This window comes from Orycteropus afer, unplaced genomic scaffold (genome assembly GCF_000298275.1).
Source record: "Orycteropus afer afer isolate SDZICR_OR568_19922 unplaced genomic scaffold, OryAfe1.0 scaffold00020, whole genome shotgun sequence".
Lineage (NCBI taxonomy): Eukaryota > Metazoa > Chordata > Mammalia > Tubulidentata > Orycteropodidae > Orycteropus > Orycteropus afer.
In genome coordinates this window covers 11,921,745-11,940,972 of record NW_006921607.1, presented here as the reverse complement: position 1 = coordinate 11,940,972, position 19,228 = coordinate 11,921,745, and the positions used below count along the sequence as shown (strand labels likewise).

Sequence of the window (19,228 nt, the reverse complement as noted above, 5' to 3'; positions counted from 1 at the left end):
ACTTGGCAGAGGGCCTAGAGAGTAGATCGTAGTAACCACATAAACCCAGTCTTATTAGACTATACTCACCGCCACTGACTCAATTCCAATTTACAGTAACCCTACAGGACAGAGTAGAACTGCCCCATAGGGTCTCTAAGACTGACTGTAAATCTTTATGAAAGCAGACTGCCTCATCTCTCTCCCACGGAGTGGCTGGAGGGTTCGAACCACCGACATTTTGGTCTGCAACATAATGCTTTAACCACAGTGCCAGCAGAGCCTTTCTCATACTATAACAAGAAAAACCAAACTCATTGCCATCGAGGCTATTCTGATTCACAGCAACATCCACTGGTTTTCTGAGGCTATAAATCTTTACAGAAATAGATTGCCTCGTTTTCCCTCCACAGAGCAGCTGATGGGTTTGAACTGCTGACCATCTGGTTAGCAAGCAAATGCCTTATCCACTCAGTACACAAGAGCTCCATTTCTCACACTATAGCTTGGTGCAAATGGTCAGGTCAACAGAAATCGTCCTTACCAGATACTTTCACTTTTCCTTTGTGGTTTCCAGATTCTAGGCCATGGAGTTGTGGGCTCATGTGGACCCCAGGCTTGTGTGAGGTCCCACACCTGGTAACAGCAAATGCCTTAGGTGGAGAAGGTTCTTGGGAAGTGTCACTGACTTCCTCATTGCAGGGGCATTCTGGAAGAACGGAATCAGGAAGGAATGAGCAACCCTAGACATCATGAGGGCATCCAAGAATCAATCTCATCCCATCAACAGCCCTGCTGTTCAAATAGCTCAAAGACTCAGGGGCAATTCACCCACAAAGGGGTTTGGAGACCAGATTCAGGGTTTAGTATTATCAGCTACCTTCAAGGACTTCAAAACCAAATGCTTCCTCCCTACTCTCGCCCTTCTCCCTTTTTTCTGGTATGGCAATTTTTTCTACCAGAAGATATGTTGAAAATAAAACATTGGCATCCCTTTGTCTCCCACAGCTGGGACATCAATTTTCTTAAAAATCAGTCTTTTCATGGGGGGCAACACACAAACACAACACCTCAAGAAGTGAATCCTTTCTTGAAAGGGCTCAGAGATCTGGGTCTAAGAGTCATGTGTGCAAACAGCCGTTCATCTGAATATTCTCTCCAATTTTAATGCTTTCATGTGGTCCGCCCTGTAACAGAGCACGCTGGCCAATGCAGTAGGAAGGGTTTTATAAATGCCAAGCAGGCCTTAAAACACTCTAGTCTCCTCTCCTGGCAGGGCCCATGCTAGGAAGAGCTCAACAGGAAGGCCTTCTCCCATCTCCTCAGTGCGGGCTCTGAGGCAAGGACTGAGAGAAAGCAACCTCTCCCCACCCTTGGTAAGAAAACCCAACTGAAACACTCTCAGGGAGAAAATTACCAGGTTTTGCTTTCTTTTTCTTTTTCTTTTTTTTCTTTGGCTTCACTCTCACAAACTCTTTGAACTTCTTCTCTTTATTCTTTTCCTTGTCTTTCACAGCTAGAATTAAGCACAAATTTCACTGTTGGCATTTTAACTTTTCGTTGCTGGTGCTGCAGTACACACTCTGTTCTTAAGTAATGAAAACCAAAACCAAACTCACTGCCATTGAGTCAATTCAATTCATAATGACCCTTCCTTGGGTTTCTGAGGCGGTTCTCTGCAGAAGTAGATTGCCCAACCTTCCTTCTGAGGAGTGGCTGATGGGTTTGAACCTCCAGCCTTCTGATTAGCGCTCAAATGCCTTAGGCACTACGCCATCAGAGCTCCAGGAGGTCCAATATGAAGAACCAAAACCGGCAGTGAAGCCCAGTTCTTGGCCTGGCTCTGCCTGGGAGGTCACCTTCCTCCGGTTCCTGAGGCAGAGCCACTCCTTTCCCACTTAGCCTTTAGATCAGGGCTCAGCAAATTGGGGCCCAACCCCCTATTATCAGAAGTAAGTTTTACTGAAATACAATATGCTCATTTGTTACAGACTGTCTACAGCTACTTTCAAGGTTCACCAGCAGAGCTGAGTAGTTGCCACAGAGACCATACAGCCCTCAAAGCCTATTACCTGGTCCTTTACAGAAAAAGTTTGTTGACTCCTACCTTACATCACTGCTCCTCACCCAGGCTACACACTGGAATAACCTGAAGAGCAATTCATATCCCATACAATTAGCCATTTTGTAAACAGTTCAGTTGCTTTTAGTACATTCACAATATTTTGTAACCATCATCTCTATCTAGTTCCAACACATTTTTCATCACCCCAAAAAGAAACCCTGTACCATTAAGCATTGCTCCCCATTCCCCCACCTCACCCCCAGCCAAATGGATTTGCTTATTCTGGATATTTCATATAAATAGAATAATATAATATGTGACCTTTTGTGTCTGACTTCTTTCACTTAGCATAACGCTTTCTAGGGTGTCAGAGTTTTTTGAAAGTTCTCTAAGTGATTCTGCTGTGGAATCAAGATGGATCACAAAGTAGGTGTAGGGTGAGACAGGCAAGTGGATTTGACTAATTTTAACTAAGCACTTTTGTGTGCAAATACATCACAAACATTTCATTTAATCCTTAGAACAACCTATGTATATCATTCCCATTTTACATACGGGGAAACTGAAGTTCAAGAGGTGAAATTTACAAAGATATTTAAAAGCAGGTTGTCTGGCTCTCCAGCACCATGTCAACCCTAATGTCCAGGCCCATGTCTCAAATGGGCATCCAGAAACCATCAGAGAGGGAGAGTGGGCTGCAGCTATCAGCAGGCAAGCCTGAGATCTACAGGTCCTTGTTCTTGTTATGTGCCGCAGAGTCATCTCTGACTCACAGTGACCCCCTCCTTTGGTTTCCAACGCAGTATCTCTATGGAAGTAGATTGCCCAATCTTCCTTCCAAGGAGTGGCTGGTGGGTTTGCACCACCAGCATTCTGGTTAGCAGTCAAGTGCCTTAGGCACTATGCCACCAGAGCTCCCTGAGATCTATAGGTAGGAGTTGACTTAGAACATTAAGGGTCTCTAAGCACCCTTCCCACTAAAATACTCCACAACTGGGAAATAGTCCAACAGGAAATTTAGAAAAGACCCTACTCTAATTTGCAAAAATACTCATTTTAAGATCAAGAAACCAAGGCTCAGAGAAATAAATTGATTTGGCCAAGGTCACACAGCTAATTAGCAAAGCAGGTCAGCTACCTCATCAATTCCTTAAAAGCTTTTGACAATTTTTACTTTCCCTAGATTCTGAGAGCAGAGTCTTACCACAACATAAAAACAAACAATACAATCTGTTTTTTTTTTTTAAACCTATAAAGTGGACATAACATTATCTACCTTATAGAATCAGTTCTTAGAATTAAATGATACAAGTAAAGAACTTAGAACAGTGTCTGGCACATGGCAAGTACTCAAATGTCAGCTGTTGTTACCTTATTTGCAATACTCTGTCCCTGGAAACCAGTGCTGGTCTGCTGTCAGCTTTCACTTCAGAAAGCTTAACCAACTGTTCCATGACCCCCGGAGTATGTGCCTGGTTGCAATGCTTCCTTCCCACTGCCAGGCAGGGCTGGACAAACAGTAGCATCCTGCCAGGCCTCTGGATCAGAGGGGAGGCTTTCCTCCAGCATGGCCACTTGTCCTCTCTCCAGTCCAGTGCTCACAAGGAGAAAGCCAGAGACAGCCTTTCTAGCTCTCTCCTTACATACAACCTGCTCTCTATTTTTCCATCAGATCATGAGCAACTTATGAGGGCAGAAGGTCAATTATCATCAGACTATTGCTTCCAGGAGGGAAGAAGAAAAGTGTTAACATCATCATCACGTGTGGGATAATGCTTGCATACCATAAAGCATGACCACGTGGCTGGAACACGCAGGGTCAAGAGCGTGTTTTCACCTACACAAGGGAATGGCAACTAAAGGGCAGAAGAGGAGTGGGAATACACTTGGAGAGATTTCTACTGTTTATCAGAGGATAGGGGTCTGCCACTATCATTTCACCATCTCTACCTTCCCAGCCTCATCCTCCATTAATCCACCACCAGGGACCCCACCCAGACACCAGCCCAAGTGGGCTCCTTCCATAAACCCTTCCCTCACACCCTTCGTTTTCTGCCTTAGTGAAGGCAGAGACTGCTATGCATATCCCTCAACATCCATTTCTCTACTTCTTCCACAGGAGAAGACTACATTTTCCAGTTTCTCTTGAGCTAGATGTAACCATGTACAGAGGTTCTGGCCTGTGGGATATGAACAAAAGTGACATGTGGCACTTGTGGCTGTCGCTTGAAAGAGAAAAGCATACTGTTCCCTTCCTAGTGACTGACAGGCAAAGTGGGGAGCCACCTTGGACCAAGCAGAGGAGAGCAACACCTTAGGCCTGTGGACCAGTGAGGAAACAGCTGGGTCCCAGAAACATCAGAGTCATTCTGTGTAGCTTAAAGTTTGATCTGAGAGAGAAATTAACCTATCTTGTTTAAGCCAGATATTTTGGTTCTTTCTTTAACGACACTGTAATCTATATCCTAATTAAGTTCATATCACACTCTCCCTTTTAAGGGGAGACCAGGGCATGTTCCTGTGAGAAGGCCCATCTAGCACCACAAGGAAAGGTGCAGACAGTGACAAAGAAGTATGCATCTGTTCCCCAAAGCCAAGTTTCACCCAGGGTGAGTATATGAACCAAACGGATGGGCCAGTAGGCAACAAACACAGGAGGGGTTTCCTTTGACACTAGAACACTCTTTTTAATTAAGCTATTACTCAGGACTGAATTTATACAATTACCAAGGAAACCTGACCTCAACCTGGAAGAGAATTTACTAAGAAGATCCTGGTGCCCTGAGAAGCCTTATTGGGAAAAGCAAATCCAAATTCTCTTACGTGACTAAAGGCTTGGCTGAGGAAAGAGGAAGCCGAGTTACAGAGGCTGGTGTCAGAAGAGACACTGCAGGGGAAGGGATCACTGGTTCCCTTTAGTGCCTCTGAAACTGCTCGCTAATGCTAACCACCCCAGCCACCCACCCCTGGCACATGCACAAAAGGATGCTTTTCCTTTTCCATTCTCCTACTTTAGGTCCAATTCTGACTCACCCTTACCTTTTAACATCTAACTTAAATGTTACCTTCTCTTCTTAACATATCAGGCAAAATCTGAATCTGTGTTCCCACAGCACTTGGTACGTTCCTAATATAAAACTCAGCCCTTTTCACTGCCTCTGGTTAGGTGCTCCTCTGAAAGGGTCTTGCTTTATTCACACCCGTCCTACATCATTACTTCAGCAATGAGGAAAGGAGATCCATGAAGATATTTGCCCAAAGTCACCCAGTGAACACTGGCAGGATTGCTACCAGGACTTGAGTCTCTGGATTCTCAATCCAGAACTACTTCTCCTGCTCAATCTTACTGGGACAAAAAATAATATAATAATCTCTGCAGGGTACTTCTGATCCTGATGGTTCTACAGGAAGCCTAGAAAATCTCCATCTGAGAATCCAAGTCCCCATTTGTCATAATCAAGAGTACGGAGCACAAAGGAGGTACTGTTTTAGGGCTACAAAAGGGATGTTAGGGAACGTCCCCAATTCCATAATACTCTTTCTATCTGCTTTTCACTTAAGCAGAATATTGAGTTCACACTGCCAGTGAACTATGAAACAGGCTGCCTGTTATAAGAGTCTCACCCTATATTCTCTCCAGTGGAACTCGCCAATGTCTGAAATGCCACTCCTAAAGATAAGGGCATTCTTAGAAGTCTGAAGCAGAAACTCAGCTATACTGCGAGAACAGATGAGCTAGTTCTATTTTTCAAAATGTTAAGAAATTTAGTCAGTCAGGTATCCCAAAAGACCCTGCCAAAATGGAGGGAGGAAGGCGAGAGTAGTAACATGGGACAGGGGTGCCTTCTAGAGGCTTGGGGCAGAATGAGACAGCCACACTGTGGAATCTTATGAATACCCTGATATGCTCATTCTCACTGACAGCCAGTCACGTGACAATGGCTGACCATGTCTACAGATCCCATTTCACAGATGATGACAGTGAGACTCCTGCTGGCTGGTGGCCGAGCCAGGGTTTCAAGTTTCCATTCCAGAACTTGGCAAGATAGACAATCCTTCAGCCTGGTAACTACTAGCCATCTCAGGTCAGCAATCAGTCAAAAGAGATACATTTGGACAGTCATGAAGTTGTCTATAAGGTCTATACCCATGTGAAATGAGGACAGGCATGCCTTCATCATGGCTGTTGGTCCTTCCTTTCCTTTCTGACTGTAAAAATCCTGCCCTCCACGTGAGAGGGTACAGGAATGAAAAGGGTGTACCCCAGGAAGTAGATATGTGGTCTGTGTGGCACATTCTGCCACCAAACTGACCAGTTATACAAAAGAACAGCAGAGATAAGAAGTTAAAATGGATTTAAGAGTTGGGTTCCACTAAAGCATTTATAATTGTCTGCCCCTGTGAGTATACTCAGAGCAATTCTTGTTATATTAAAAAAAAAAAAAAATGGCAGGCAAAAATCACCAAGATATTTCCAGACCCCAGTGGAAGGGATCCTCTTGCATTATGTGAGGGAATAAAATCCCAGGTCAGTATAATGGTATGAGACCCAAAGGCAGTGTGTGGGAGTAGAAAATCAATCTCTCAGATTTCTTAATTATACTACAATGGTTCTGCAGTTCATCAGTGGTCGGTGGAGTTTAGAACTCAGCTCTCTGACTGGGCTAATGCTTTCACTGAGTTACAGAACCAACACTTACTAAAAATTTACTCTAGGTCATACACTGTGCTAAGCCTTTTACTTCATGTCTTCATGTAACAAAATTATGAAGGAGGTAGCACAGATGGGGAAACCGAAGCTCAGCAAATTCTTTGCCCAAGGTCATGGAGAAAACAAGTAATGGAGGTTGGATTCCAACGCAGGTATGCTGACTTCAAAGCCTGCACATATTACTAAATACCAATCAAAACTCTTAAGCATAGTTAACCAGGAATCCCACAGTCAGGGGATCCATACATGGCCAGGAACTCCCACCCAATACTCAGGTGCACTGCACTGGGCAAGGCCCTCTTCTGACAATTTCCATGAGCAGAGACTGGCAGGGGAACGATGTCCTGACACAAAAGACACATACTGCAGCAGTCAGGCAAGCACAACTTTCCTGGGTCCCCCATGGCCTCCTGCTGCCAAGCCTCAGCCTTTGGAACTACCTGGCTCTGGAAGCTCTGTGTGGTCTCGAGTAAGCTTCAGTCCCTCCAGTGTGTGCCCCAGTACTGCTCAGATATTGCTCCATTACTGTATCCAAACCCAAAAACCAAACCCACTGCCACTAAGTTGATTCCATCTCATAGCAACCTGATAGAACAGAGAAGAACTGGCACACAGGGTTTCCAAGACTGTACCTCTTTATGGAAGCAGATTGCCTCATCTTTCTCCAAAAGCTTTAACCATAAGCTATCAGAACTTTTAACTATAAGCACTATCAGAACTCCTTTACTATATCCAATACCCACTGTATCTACTGGCTTCTAACACCTCAATGCAACTTCCTTTAGTGCTGGCTGTGCCACTGGCTCTGAGCAGAGCCCACAAGATACTGAAGTGACTCAAAATAGTCCCTCCCTAACAATTCACTTTGTGCTCACAAATACACCAACTTCAGCCACGCACAGCTGGATGAGACAGATGAAACCATGGAATAAGGGGAACAAATAAATCTGTTTCCTACATTAGGCCTTGCAACAGTTTCATTCAGTAGATTAGCTCTTAGATTCATCACAAGAATTCAGCAAGTTCACACTCAGAAAGGCATAGAAAGATATGGAGACCTGCATAGAGTCCAACAACCAAACTCAGTGCCATCACGTCAATTCCAACTCACAGCAACCTCCACTGGGTTTCCAAGATTTATCTTTACAGAAGTGGATTGCCTCATCTTCTTCCCACAAAGCAGCTGATGGATTTTAACCATGGACCTTCTGGTTAACAGCCAAATGCCTTATCTACTACACCACCAGAGTCCAAGAATGATTAAGGAAACAGCTAAGATTCATACTCTACCTGCCCAGCTCTAAAACTTACGCTCCAAGTGAGGCCTGGGCTGGGCAAATACTATAGGTAATATGTGAGGGAGGGGAGGAAATGAGGGAGGGAAGGAGTAGGGGGAGGTAGGGAGTAGAGTAGGTTTCCAGTGACCCCCAAGTCCTAGGAAATAAGCTTCCTCCCAGAATTAACCACATAATCAACAGCAGAGATATATAAACTCACCTAACAGACACAGAATGGCCAACAAAGGCAGCACAACTGGCCAATACAGACATTAAAATCCCTAAGGAATCAACGTATTTGACCCTACAAAAAAAAACTAGCACTATGCAGGTAAGAGGATAGCTTGGCCTAAGAAGTGAGTCAACTTACTTCTTTGTGCCAGGAATATCCACAACTACGAGCATCAGGCAGAATGAAACTTAGATCTCTTTTGTAGTATGCAGAACAGAATTTGGCACATAATGTTGTTGTTGTGTACTGTCGAGTCAATTCCAACTCATGGCAACTTATAGGACAGGACAGAAGTACCCCATAGGGTATTTCTAGGGTTTCCTAGGCTGTAATTTTTATGGAAGGAGCTTTGGTGCTGCAGTAGTTAAGTGCTCAGATGCTAATGGAAAGGTCAGCAGTTCAAACCCACAAGAGCAAGATGTGGCAGTTGGCTTCCATGAAGATTAGAGCCTAGAAAACCCTATGAGCAGTTCTACTCCGTTCTGTAGGGTCCCTGAGTCAGAACTGACTCCATGGCAATGGGTGCTTTACAGAAGCAGGTTGCCAGGTCATCTCCTATGCAGTTACTGATGGGTTCAAGCCACTGACCTCTCAGTTAGCAGCCATTCGCTTAACCACTGTGCCACCAGGGCTCCTTGGCATATGACAGGCATTATTACTGATATTGTTTAATAAACAATCAATCTATTTTAGCCTGAGGCAACTCTAATGCAAATGCTCTAATGTTCTATTAATAAGCAACTTTCCTTTCCCAGAGAAGATCTCATCCCTCACTAAACATTTAAGAACTCACAGTGAAGAGAGACCCACCCTATGAAGGTAAGGAATGTGAAAGCTAAACCAAAGAAAGAAGACTGGAGGTTGTGGGCTTCATTTAAAATAAATAACTGACACATGGCCTTGAGCATTCTTCTCCTGCAGTCTGCTTCCTAGAAGTCTGCTCTGAGAGGCATCAATCCCATGGTGGGTGCCAGGGCCAGGATCCAGCTTTTGGTAGTCACTAAGGTGATAAAAGGGCTGCCTTGCCCTCCAGTCCACAACTCAAGTCACCTCCTGGTTGGCCACTGGCCAGCTGGTCTTCCCCAGGCAGCTCCTTCTAGCTCAATACTCAACTCTCATCAAGTACAGCCTACAGCTGAGGGTAAAAATGCCACACAGTTTAATACCGTTCAATACATGCAGCTACTGAGCACGTGAAATGTGATTAGTCTGAATTGAGATGTTCGATTAGTGCAAAATACACACTAGATTTTTTTGTTATTATTGTGATTCAGGTGCAAATTTACAAAGCAGATTCATTTTATTCTCAACAGTTTATGCAGTTTGATTTCACAGACCCGATTACAATCCCCAATCATAAAAAGCTCTCCTCTTCTGTCCTCCCTGTGACTACCCCCTCCCTGTGCCCTTCTTATCTATGCAGTCCTGTCTGTCCAGCTTTCCCTCGATGTGAATGCTGCCCCTCTGATGTCTCATGGCTGACTAATCTAAGGGGTGAATCTCCCTGGGGTAGGTGTGCTGCTTGTAGGTCTTTCTACTGTTGGGAATACACACTTGATTTTAAAGATTTAGTATAAGAAAAAAAGTATAAAACAGCTCACTAATAATTTTTATACTGATTACATGCTCAAATGATAGTATTTTGGATATACTGGGTTAAAAATTATTAAAAATAATTTCACCTGTTTCTCTTCAGTTTTAAATGTGGCTACAAGAAAATTTTAAATTACATATGTAACTCACATTGTATCTCTAATGAACAGAATAGCACATATGGCAAAACTCCACCTTGACCTTGACACATTATGTCTTCACAGACTAGCTGAGGACTGACTTAGCTGAGTGTCAGAGATCATCGTATTCTGCAAAGCTTTGCCCCAGTACCCTGAAACCAAATGTCCCAGCAATTCCACACACTATCTAATGCCTATGTATTAGAAATGAAAAAGCTGTAAGTCAAAAGAAATAGTGATGGTGCGATTCCAGGTGAAAAGCTTAATTTGTTGGAAACTTATTAATCCTTTTGAAATGCTTCAAGAAACATGTAATATTTCAATTTCTATCAGTTTCAAAAGAAATCTCCAAAAAGATTCTCTGTAATAAGATATGAACATGAAACTTTATGGTAACCTTTATTACCATCACTGTAGTTTCCATGCAAAATGAAGTGCTGTTAAAAAATGTCTTCACAGTTGCAATTAAGATAAAATAGGACTCAAATTGGACACAGCAGTAAAATCTCATCATCATCTTTTTGCTCTTTTGTCTTTCTGGTAGGGATGGGATATAGGTTTGGCATAAGTGGGTGTAATAGGATTACCACATCCATGCTCTTCTGAATGTGAGTTCTCCTGCCCACTTCTGAAGGACTTTCCCCCTCCTCACCGTCCCTACTTCATACTGTGAACATGAAGGCCCTCTGAGGTTAAGCGACCTGGGCAGTAAGAACACACTGCCATCGAGTCAAACCCTACTCACAACAACCCCTCCTTGGATTTCCGAGGCAGCATCTCTATGGAGAGAGCTCTGGTAGCATAGTGCCTAAAGCACTTGACTGCTAACCAGAAGGCTGACGGTTCAAACCCACCAGCCACTCCTCGGAAGGAAGATGGGGCAATCTACTTCCGTAGTGATACTGCCTTGGAAACCCAAGGAGGGGTCGCTCTGAGTCGGGTCCGACTCGGTGCCACATTAACAACAACAACGTATCTACGGAAGTAGATTGCTCATTTTTCCTTCCGAGAAGTGGCTGGTAGGTCTGAACTGCCAGCCTTCTGGTTAGCTCAAATGCCTTAGGCACTACGCTACCAGAGCTCCCTGGGCAATAACAGGCAAAAGCAAAAATAAAAGCGAAATATTCCTGCTTCCTCTAGGAAGGCTATCACTGCACGATCCAACTCACGAGTGATTTTCAATCTTTTACGATTCAACTGGGCCAGATCATCCTAAAACCTGTTTTCTGTGTTTTCCAGAAATGTAAGCACTGTGACCTGAGCAGCAGAGCCCTCCATGACCCAACAGGAAACTAAAATACTTACTTGGGGAACTGGCTGAGACCCGCTTCCTGGCCAGGCTGTCCTGGCTGGCCTTGTCTGAAACTGAGGAACCCCGTGTCTGGACATGCCTCTTCCCTGGATTCTCTTCTGGCTCTGGTGACTTCTCCATTCCATGGAAATACTTCATGTGATAGTGCAATAGTTTGGCTTTGCGGAAAAATTTTAAACAGTCCACAACCTTGCATCTAAACTTGTGGTCCAGGTCAATAGCTGGTATTTTAGATGTCACAAAATCATTCGTTTTCTTAAAAGTATTTGTTACTGAAAAACAAAAACAAAGATTCCTCATACTTACCCTATAGTTATTACAAAACATGTGTCAATGCATGGCAATAAAAAGTGAAAAGTTAGCATATGAAGCCAAAGACATCAATCAGTCTGCTACGACCTCCCTGTTTTGAGGAGATGAATATAACTTGAGATAAAGTAATAGACACAACTGTGATTTATCTTTCAAAAGAAGAGATCAACATGTTTCTTAAGCAGTCATACAAGTTCTCTGGCTTACACAGACTCTGGAAAGAGAGCAGAGGAAAATTCTGAAGAAACCAGGAAAACCAACCCAGCACCTTTCACTCATGAGTTGGAGTAGGTTCAGATTCACCCACCCCTGGCACCTGTTTATACTGGAAAGATACACACAGAGAAAATTTCAATAGGGGCTCTTTATAGTGTGAAACCTAAAGGACTTTACAAGTCTGCAAAGGCAGAGTTTAAGTGTTACAAAGGGTTTTAGTAATGAGCTTTTTTAGATTTCACTACCACGTATTTTGTTTGGTCTTGAGACTGCAAGATAAAAACCACCAACAACTGAGTGGAGACAGAAGGAATGAGGAGAACATGGGGGACTAAATGATCAAATTCAGGGACCAAAAATGTCTCTCTCACACACACACACACACACACACACACACACACATCTCTGTCGAGCACCAGTGACAAAAAAATAAAGCTGTCACAAGGAGTTCAGGTGTGTTAGAAAGTTAGTTTATTGACGACCTCTTCACAATATGCTCAACTCCAGTAAGCGCAATCACCTTAAACTCCTACTTTATGTTATATATTAGCTCACACAAGAATATCTGGAACAGACCTTTCTTCAGTTAATCAAATTTTTCCCAAAATACAATGGTACAATCTCCACTAAAAGCAAGTACTATTATAAAGCTTTTGAAAATATTATGACTACTTTTTCAAGTATAATTTCATAATCAAAAGCAGTAAAAACCTAAACCATACTCTAGGATACATTTCAAAATCACCACTAGGGTGTGTGACCAGTGTTCCAAATTAGAACATATTAAAATCACTTTCTACCCATGGCAAGAGATATAAGAAACCCTTATAAGAGAGATAAGAAACAGGCTCCAAATCAGTAATATGTTAGAAACAGAAGAAAAAAGTAATATGAAGTGAAATGGAATACCTACTTCACAGATGAATGACTGCATAGGGGAAAGTTGGCAGTAGAAAAATTAAAGACTGAAACTTCCAATAGATCCCAAAATTCTTAAAATAAAACACAAAATAGTTTCTCTAAAACTTCCTCTTCTTGAGCTTATTAGGTTGAATCACATGAACCTGACATTTTTTAGGTTTCAAAAGTTCAACATCATAATTCCTTTATCAAATGACAGTCAAGAATCATTGCCGACAACTCCACTTAACCACAAGTGAGAACAAATTTAAGGCCCCAAGTCAAAGCGGATCAGCACTGCCTACTACCACCAGAGGGCGGCAACAATCAAGTTCAGCCACAGTTATCACAGCCAGCCATCCTTGGGCTTGTGTGTTTGAAATCTACGCTCCACCCCAGGGTTTGTGATAAAATTGTGATGAAGAGAGTAATACTAAAGTATAAACATCTTTGAAATGAAACTTGAAAACAATAAGGAATTTTAAACAATACCATGAAGAATTACTTTACTATTCTTGCTACTTGACACCCATGTGCACAAGCAGTGGTCACTTGCGTAAGGCAAAAACAGCACAGTGGCTACAAGTGTGGTCTCCCGGCTGAACAGCTTGGTTCAAGCCCTGGCTCTACTACTTACTCCCCTTGCCTCAGTCCCTCACGTGCAGGGTGGTGATAATAATGGTAACTACTTCACTGATTGAGAGAATTAAATAAATTGCATGTACAGCACCTAGAACATACACATACAGTACATAGTAAGTGCTGAACAAATGTTGGTTATTATTTATATACACTATCATTCTGGACTTATGAACAGCCTTTCAGGAATTACTCTGCTTGTAAACAGAAAAGCAGACACCCTCACCATCCCAGTTGCAATCAGTATGCTTGTGCCAGAACAGTATAGTGTAACAGAAGCAGCTTGAGTTTACAACCCAGATCTACCCTTTATTAAACGCCTAAATAAGCTGTGCTAGTTATTTAACAATCCTGAATATCCAGTTACTCATCTAAAAAAGGAAATACTGCCACTTATTTCAAAGAGTTGGAGAATGGGTTATAGATAATACATATGCTTAGCACAAAGCAAAACCCACTGCCCTCGAGTTGATTCTGACTCACAGCAACCCCCCTTTGAGTTCCCAAGGCGGTAAATCTTTACAGAACTAGACTGTCCAGTCTTGCTTCCGCAGAGTGGCTGGTGGGTCTGAACCACCAACCTTCTAAGATACCTTAGGCATTATGCCACCAGAGCTCCTAGGCACAAAGCAAGTGATCAAATAAACGGAAGCCTTTATTGTTTTACATATTAAATACATCTCCATAAGCAGACTTACATCATTTCTGGAACATGGCTGGCGACACTAATTATAATTATCAACCAAGGTGAAACATTCCTTCCACCAGCCCTCATATGCCCTGGCTGTGAAGACAAATTACCCTGCCAGCACTTGATTCTGTCTAAACCAAAATCAAACCTGTTGCTGTTAACTTAATTCTCTTTTAAAAACGTGAAATTTAAAACCAAAAACAAGATTATGTGTGATCATATGTGATTCAGTAGGGTAATTTACTCTTACCCTTCAAGACATCTTACTTTTACTAATGCAACAAAAGTTTTTTGTTTTAATAGTCACATTATTCAGTCTGTATCAACTTGGTCTACTAAAACTTTGAATTTTCTCTTTCAAAAACATGAATTAAAGTACATCTCCCTTTCCCAAAATAATTTTGTGCAACTACATGTTAGAAGTTACATTTATCCCTAATAAACTCCACTAGGTTATTTGAGTCTAAGAATTTTGTAATTCTACATATTCTTAGCTCTTTATCCAAGGTGATGATAAAGATGTCCAGTGGGACAGTGCTATGGACAGCATTTAGAATAGCCTTCAGGCTGACACCCATCAATTAATCTACACTCCCTGCATAGAGATGGCTGAGTCGATTAAATTTTATCTATGCAGACTACCAATGTGCTCTATTTCTCCTTCTTGTCCATAAATTTCAAGAGAGATGTGGTCAAACTATCTGCTAAAATAAAATGAAGATACACCTGGTATTATCGTCTACCAATCCAATAAACCTCTCAAAAGAAAATAAGCTTAGTTTGTCAGGATAAAAACTCCTCTCCCAAAAGCAAAATCCTCTATTCCTCACAGATAAGCAAAAGGTAAGTAAAGCTGAACCACCAAAGGTGAGCAAACTTGGCACACTGAGAGGCAGTACCAAAGACTGCAGAGGCTTAGGTGATCAGAAAATTTCCCAAGGAAAGAAAACACTGCCAGGTATCACTGTCACAAAGTCTCTAGTCCTTTACTAAACTAAGAGCTCTTTTTAGGATGACAACACTAGTATGACAAAGTAAGTTACTGCTTTTTGTCTGAAGGACTAAACATCAAAAGAACCAAAGAATTGAGCATTATGAAACCTCAAACATGGATATACAGGAAGTAAGATTCCCCAGTAAACTCAACTTGTTTAAGTACAATTCACTGATATACATGTCCTTCTTCTAATTATAAACCTGTCTGTAATATAGTCCATGCTATTGTGGAGAAATAATCAATACAAGCAAGGAGCAGACAGGATATAAATTAATTATGGATAATATCCTGTGATAAAATCTGATAAATTATATACTCAAACTACACCCACTATTCACTTACTGAAATGGTTAGGTTCCAAAAATCAGGCCATTACATGAAAATTGGCATTATGCAAAACTGGAAGATGACTGCATCATAATATAACTGCCAAATTACATCATTACATAACTGGCAAACTACTGAGAATCATGGCCCAGCCAAGCTGACATATAACCTTAACCAATACAACCAGAGTTACTTTTACCTCACACCTCAGCATTCATTACTATCATAGATAAGTCATTAATGTAGAAAAGAGTCAGATGGTAGATTTTTTGTTGTTGTTGTAAATGTGAAATATAGGATAAGATAGTAAGTGAAGAACAGGTGTACAGTTTCAGATCCACAAATCAAAAAGTTGCTAAAAATACTACAGAGTAATAATACTACACTTATTCTAACTTGTTAATGTAAAATGCAGATAATATTTCAAAACAAAACAACAAGGATATATAAACATTCAGACTTAATTGTTCTTTCTCATGAAGGTCTTGCACACTGAACTTTTTTTTTTAATCTTACACGATTTTAGAGAAGTGAAAATATTTTATTTTCCAGACTTCACAACTTTATTCTATTTTCCCCATGCTACAGTCAAACCATGCCCTCTATATGTAAAAACAATGCTTCCAGTTCACTTAGTCCAGACCACCTGGTCCCCTCTATTTGGTCCACTCGTTCCACAAAGTCCTGCTCATCCCTGAAACACCATCTCCTTGCACAATGCTTTTCTTGGCCCTCTGAATTACTGTAAGCACCTTCATGGAAAATAAATCTCACAGTCCCTGTTACTTTCTATTTGTATTACACTTGATTCTATCCATTCCTTATTCTAAAATGTTGAGACAAGGAATGTGCTCCACTCTTATAGTACGTAGCTTAGTGGACACAAATTCTGGTTATTTGTGGATCTGCTGTCTTTTATTAGACAGGTGGGTAACTGCCTTATCTCCATCTCCCAACCACACAAAAGCAGGAAGTGCATACAATTCCTATAGAGACCATTTCTCTATCACACAGTACAAAACTCCCCTAAACCAGAGCACAAGCTTTTCCTCAGCATTCTGGGACAGCTGAGGGATCATCAGGCTTTCCAGAGGTATTCACACATGTGTCACTGAGCCGACTTTCAATTTAAGGTGTCTCAGAAAGTTTCCAAAGGAGCTCTGGCAGCATAGTGCTAAAGGCACTTGACTGCTAACCAGAAGGCTGGCGGTTCAAACCCACCAGCCACTCCTCGGAAGGTTGGGCAATCTACTTCCATAGTGATACTGCCTTGGAAACCCAAGGAAGGGTCACAATGAGTCGGGTCCGACTCCATGGCACACAACAACAACAACAGAAAGTTTCCAAACTTTTCCAATCCTCAACAAGTCACGGTAGGGAGAAAAGCACTCTCTCTGTGCCTCAGAGATCCCAACTAACTGGTGGATATTCCCACAACAGCTGTGGCAGTTGACAGACCATCCATCAGTATCAGATGTAGTTGCCACCAGCAAATGTAGACACAGGTTCTTGAATCCAACCACTAAAGAAATCCTAATACTCAAATCCATCAAATTAGTCACAAACACCACTCAAAATCTCTCAACTCTCAATTAGCTTATGGATTTCTTGAGAAAAATGTTAATCTACCCTCTCCCATACCAGCCCTCTGTGCTAGAGTGTCAGTCACAATACTTACACTCAAACTCTTCCAAATTAAGTTGCTAAAAGGCAACCCAATGGAAACCCTACAACCTATTAGACTCCCATTTCTACCCAAAAATGAGCACTAACCTCTACTCAATCCGTAGGCTAGTGCTAAAAGGGCATGGGGGCAGTGCCATCTGACCTCTAGTTTCATGAGGTGGTGATAAAATCACCATCAGCAGCATCAGCCCAAGGCTGACTGCTATGAGGCAGAAGTCAGACATGCAGCCACCCTCTATATCCTTTTTGCCATTTCTGACACCAACTGTCCCTCCCACGACTCTACTTCTCTACTGAGTTCAATAATTCGTTGCAATGGCCACACAGAACTCACAGGCAAAACTCACAATCACTGGGTTTATTAGGGAACCAACATGTTACAATTCAGACTCAGGAACACTCAGGATACAATTCTTCAATCAGGACAGCCTCTCCTAGGACATGCCTGCAGGCATGCCTCTCTTTGACCCTTGGCTTCTCAGCCTGGCCTCTGCCCTGTGTGGGCAACTGTTACAAAGCCCTTTTAGCTGTGCCGATAGAGGCACCTCACTCCACAAGCAGGCCTCCTGCTCGAAGGCAACAAGCGTTCTCACTCCGTGGCCAGGAAGACAATGCTGTCTTGCACCAGTCTCTTGGTTCTTCTGTCTCTGCTGCCATCATCTTTCTACCAACTCTCTGCCAAGAAGATTCAGTACAGGGACAGGTCCAAGGATATGCTCCACTCCTGGCTTTTCTTTTGTCTTGATGGTACTGTGATCCCCTTTCCACCTCCGGGATGGCTAATTTTAAGCCTAGCAAGATGGCAAAACTAACCATTCCCCTCGTATGTATATAGGGTTCCATATACCTTATTTCCTTGGGGGAGCTCTGGTAGTATAGTGGCTAAGACACTTGCCTGCTAACCAGATGGCTGGCGGTTCAAACCCACCAGCCACTCCTCGGAAGGAAGGTTGGGCAATCCTACTTCCGTAGTGATACTGCCTCGGAAACCCAAGGAGGGGTCGCTATGAGTCGGGGCCGACTCGACGGCACATAACAACAACAACAACAACCACCCAAAGGCTGCCATGTACCCTATTTACATTATTAATAAGCTATCCAATCCCCTTGATGAGCCACAAGCACCTTACGTTTACATAGTTCCACCCAGTCATCTGGTGGGAGTCACAAAGACTATGGCTAGAAGAGCCATATTAAGTAAATCACTGTACCACAACCAGTCTGCAAACCAAGCCATGCTCTGATGCAGAAAATGGCCAGAGGCCACCATATTTGAAACTGAGAAACCCTGAGAATATGAGACTAGATCAATGAGAAGGGGGAGTGGGTGCCAAAGGGTCTTGACATAGAGAACACAGTGGTTCATGAACCAGCTAAAGCAAGGAAGGATTACAAGTCAAGACAGAAAAACAAAACGCAGAGGCAGGTACTGAGAAACACATATACACTGGAGATTAAAGACCCTAGAAGGAAAACTATGGAAAAACAAAACAAAAACCAAATGACCAAGCAACAAAGGGTAACATTTCAACTTAGTGGAGAAAATATTATTCACAAGGATAGTGCTGGAATAACTAGTTAACTACTTCAAAACAATGAGGTTAGATCCCTACCTTCATGACATACACCAAAATAAAATTCCAGTTAGATTAGATTATAAAACATTAAAAATAAAAGCATTTAGGGACTGAAGATAATATAGGTGACTATCTTATCTTGGGCAGGAAAGACCTTTCAAAGCATCATTTAAAAGATTTAAATCATAAAGGTTAAGACTAATAGTTTGATCATACAAAAAAATGAGTTAGTTTTTTTAAAAAATCAGTAAATTTAAATAAGTCTTTTTAAAATCAAACAAAAAGATAGAAAGCCTAATTAAATTAATTATGGTACTTCCAGACAACAGGCTATTATGCAAATTCTGGGAAAGAAGTCTATCACATTGTTAAGATAGAAAAAGCAGATTCCAGTACACCATGTATGTTATACTATCATCATGATGAACACAAACCACACAGGTATGAATTATTTATTTTTTCTTTTTGGGTAAAGATTTACACAATAAATTCACTTTTCATACAGCAGTTCGCATATAATTTGTCTCATGTCATTGACCAAAATTTACAATGCAACAGCTCCCCTCCCACTTCC

The 19,228-nt window shown here is 42.0% G+C and overlaps 1 protein-coding gene across 1 annotated transcript in view; it reads right to left on the bottom strand.

Moving 5' to 3' along the window:
* PHF20 (PHD finger protein 20) overlaps positions 1-19,228 on the bottom strand; it is a 197,154-nt gene that overhangs the window by 39,521 nt on the left and 138,405 nt on the right. The window contains exons 9-11 of the mRNA XM_007934622.2: positions 11,303-11,581; positions 1,397-1,495; positions 524-688 (exon numbers count right to left, since the gene is read on the bottom strand). Coding sequence (XP_007932813.1) covers positions 524-688; positions 1,397-1,495; positions 11,303-11,581 — 543 coding nt within the window. The remainder of the gene's footprint in view (positions 1-523; positions 689-1,396; positions 1,496-11,302; positions 11,582-19,228) is intronic.